This window comes from Prunus avium, chromosome 2 (assembly GCF_965620075.1).
Source record: "Prunus avium chromosome 2, drPruAviu1.hap1.1, whole genome shotgun sequence".
Classification (NCBI taxonomy): domain Eukaryota; kingdom Viridiplantae; phylum Streptophyta; class Magnoliopsida; order Rosales; family Rosaceae; genus Prunus; species Prunus avium.
The window spans coordinates 29,927,728-29,929,202 of NC_142285.1; the positions used below are offsets into that span (position 1 = coordinate 29,927,728).

At 34.5% G+C, this 1,475-nt stretch overlaps 1 protein-coding gene across 1 annotated transcript; it reads right to left on the bottom strand.

Annotated features, from left to right (window-relative positions):
* Window positions 1-824: 824 nt before the first annotated feature.
* Window positions 825-1,475, bottom strand: LOC148296815 (heavy metal-associated isoprenylated plant protein 47-like). The gene is made up of 2 exons (XM_088247800.1): window positions 1,239-1,475; window positions 825-1,130 (listed from the first exon to the last, which is right to left on the bottom strand). Exons 1-2 carry the CDS (start codon window positions 1,354-1,356, stop codon window positions 979-981), a joined length of 270 nt encoding a protein of 89 aa, XP_088103926.1. The 5' UTR covers window positions 1,357-1,475; the 3' UTR covers window positions 825-978.

The window sequence follows — 1,475 nt, forward strand, 5'->3', positions numbered from 1 at the left end:
CTGCTTACTATCAAACTCATCATCGACATGTCCTTCTTCGTAATCATCAGCTGCATCCAAATCACTTCCTTCTAAGTCTACCACATCTTCATATTCATCCTCATTGTTTTGGCAATTTTCGTATCTTTTGTTTAACGGATGAGCTGGTGCTACGCCTGATATAATGGAACCCAGAATCAGTTCCATCTCTTTTTGTATTTCCTCTTTCTCATCAGAGCTTTCCACCAAGCCATTGGTGACTTCCTTGGTAGTGGTATATGATTCTTCATGATGGACCTTGGTAGTCAAATCCAACGTAACTTTCTTTTTGGCATCATTCATTGATTGTTCTTCATTCGCCTCCTCTCTGTATACATTTATTATTGAAAATAGGACACGAATTCATGTAAAAAGAGAAATCTTGTTTAGGATTGGTATTAGGGTGTTGTGTGATAGATTGTATTAGGGATATTTTTGGTAGTTAAATAGGGTGTACTTAGTTAATTTTACATTTTGATTAAAATATTAGGGTGTACTTAGATCATAGGGTGTACTCATTTAATTTTAGGATTCGTTTAGCAGCACTCTATTTAATTGACATGACGTTAAGAAGTATTCATGTTATAGTTTTTTTAAAATTTATCAAATTACAAAATCCTAAAAAACATATGAAATTTGGGGACCTCTTCTAAACATGTAATTCCTAATTCCAGATATATAAACATGTGAATTGTATGGAACCGATAATTGGAAAGAAAAATTCCTTGACACATCATCCGCCCTGGGACGTCTTTGATGTCATATTTCATAAATTTATATGATGTATCATACAATCACTGAAAAAAAAAATAAGTTTATGTGAACGGCCAACAATTGAAGATATCTACACAAAGTCAATGCCAGATTAACCAATTATGATCACCACTAACAGGATGAATCGATGGAAAGTTTGTATCCATGCAGGTCCGATTGGCATGGTTTTCTCCTTCTATCATTATATCATATCTCTTCCACTACTTCTTCCACATTCACTAAGTTGGCATGGCCAACCTTCTTCCTCAAACACAGAGCTAAGCTAGTTGCATCAACTCCATCTCCAAGTATCACCATCTGATCTTTCTTTTCCTCATTGAAAGCCACTGAATTAACTCCTGCAATATCACATATAAATTAATTTCATAGAAATAAAATCGTCCAATTTTTTCGTTCTTTAATAGAGATGAAAACATCGAACATATTGGGAGTAGTAATATATATACCATCAGCAACAGCAGCTATCTTCATGGCCTTGGCACGATGTTTTCTGCTTCTCATCTGCACCTCAATGACAATTTTTTGCTGTGCAATTAATTCAAAAAAGCATGTCACGTATAACATATTTATTTGGCTTTGCAGCAGTACTTCTCCTCGTACAATAGAACTTGTTTTCTTTTACCCTTTTCTTGAAAACTAAATTAGCGTTCACATATCCAAATTTGATCGAAAGGTACACGCAA

What these genes read in the sequence shown, in the direction of transcription:
- LOC148296815 (XM_088247800.1), bottom strand. Translation starts at nt 1,356, where the DNA reads ATGTTATACGTGACATGCTTTTTTGAATTAATTGCACAGCAAAAAATT. An exon ending in GATAGCTGCTGTTGCTGATG is followed by an intron (nt 1,131 to 1,238) that starts GTATATATATTA and finishes GTGATATTGCAG; the next exon opens with GAGTTAATTCAGTGGCTTTC.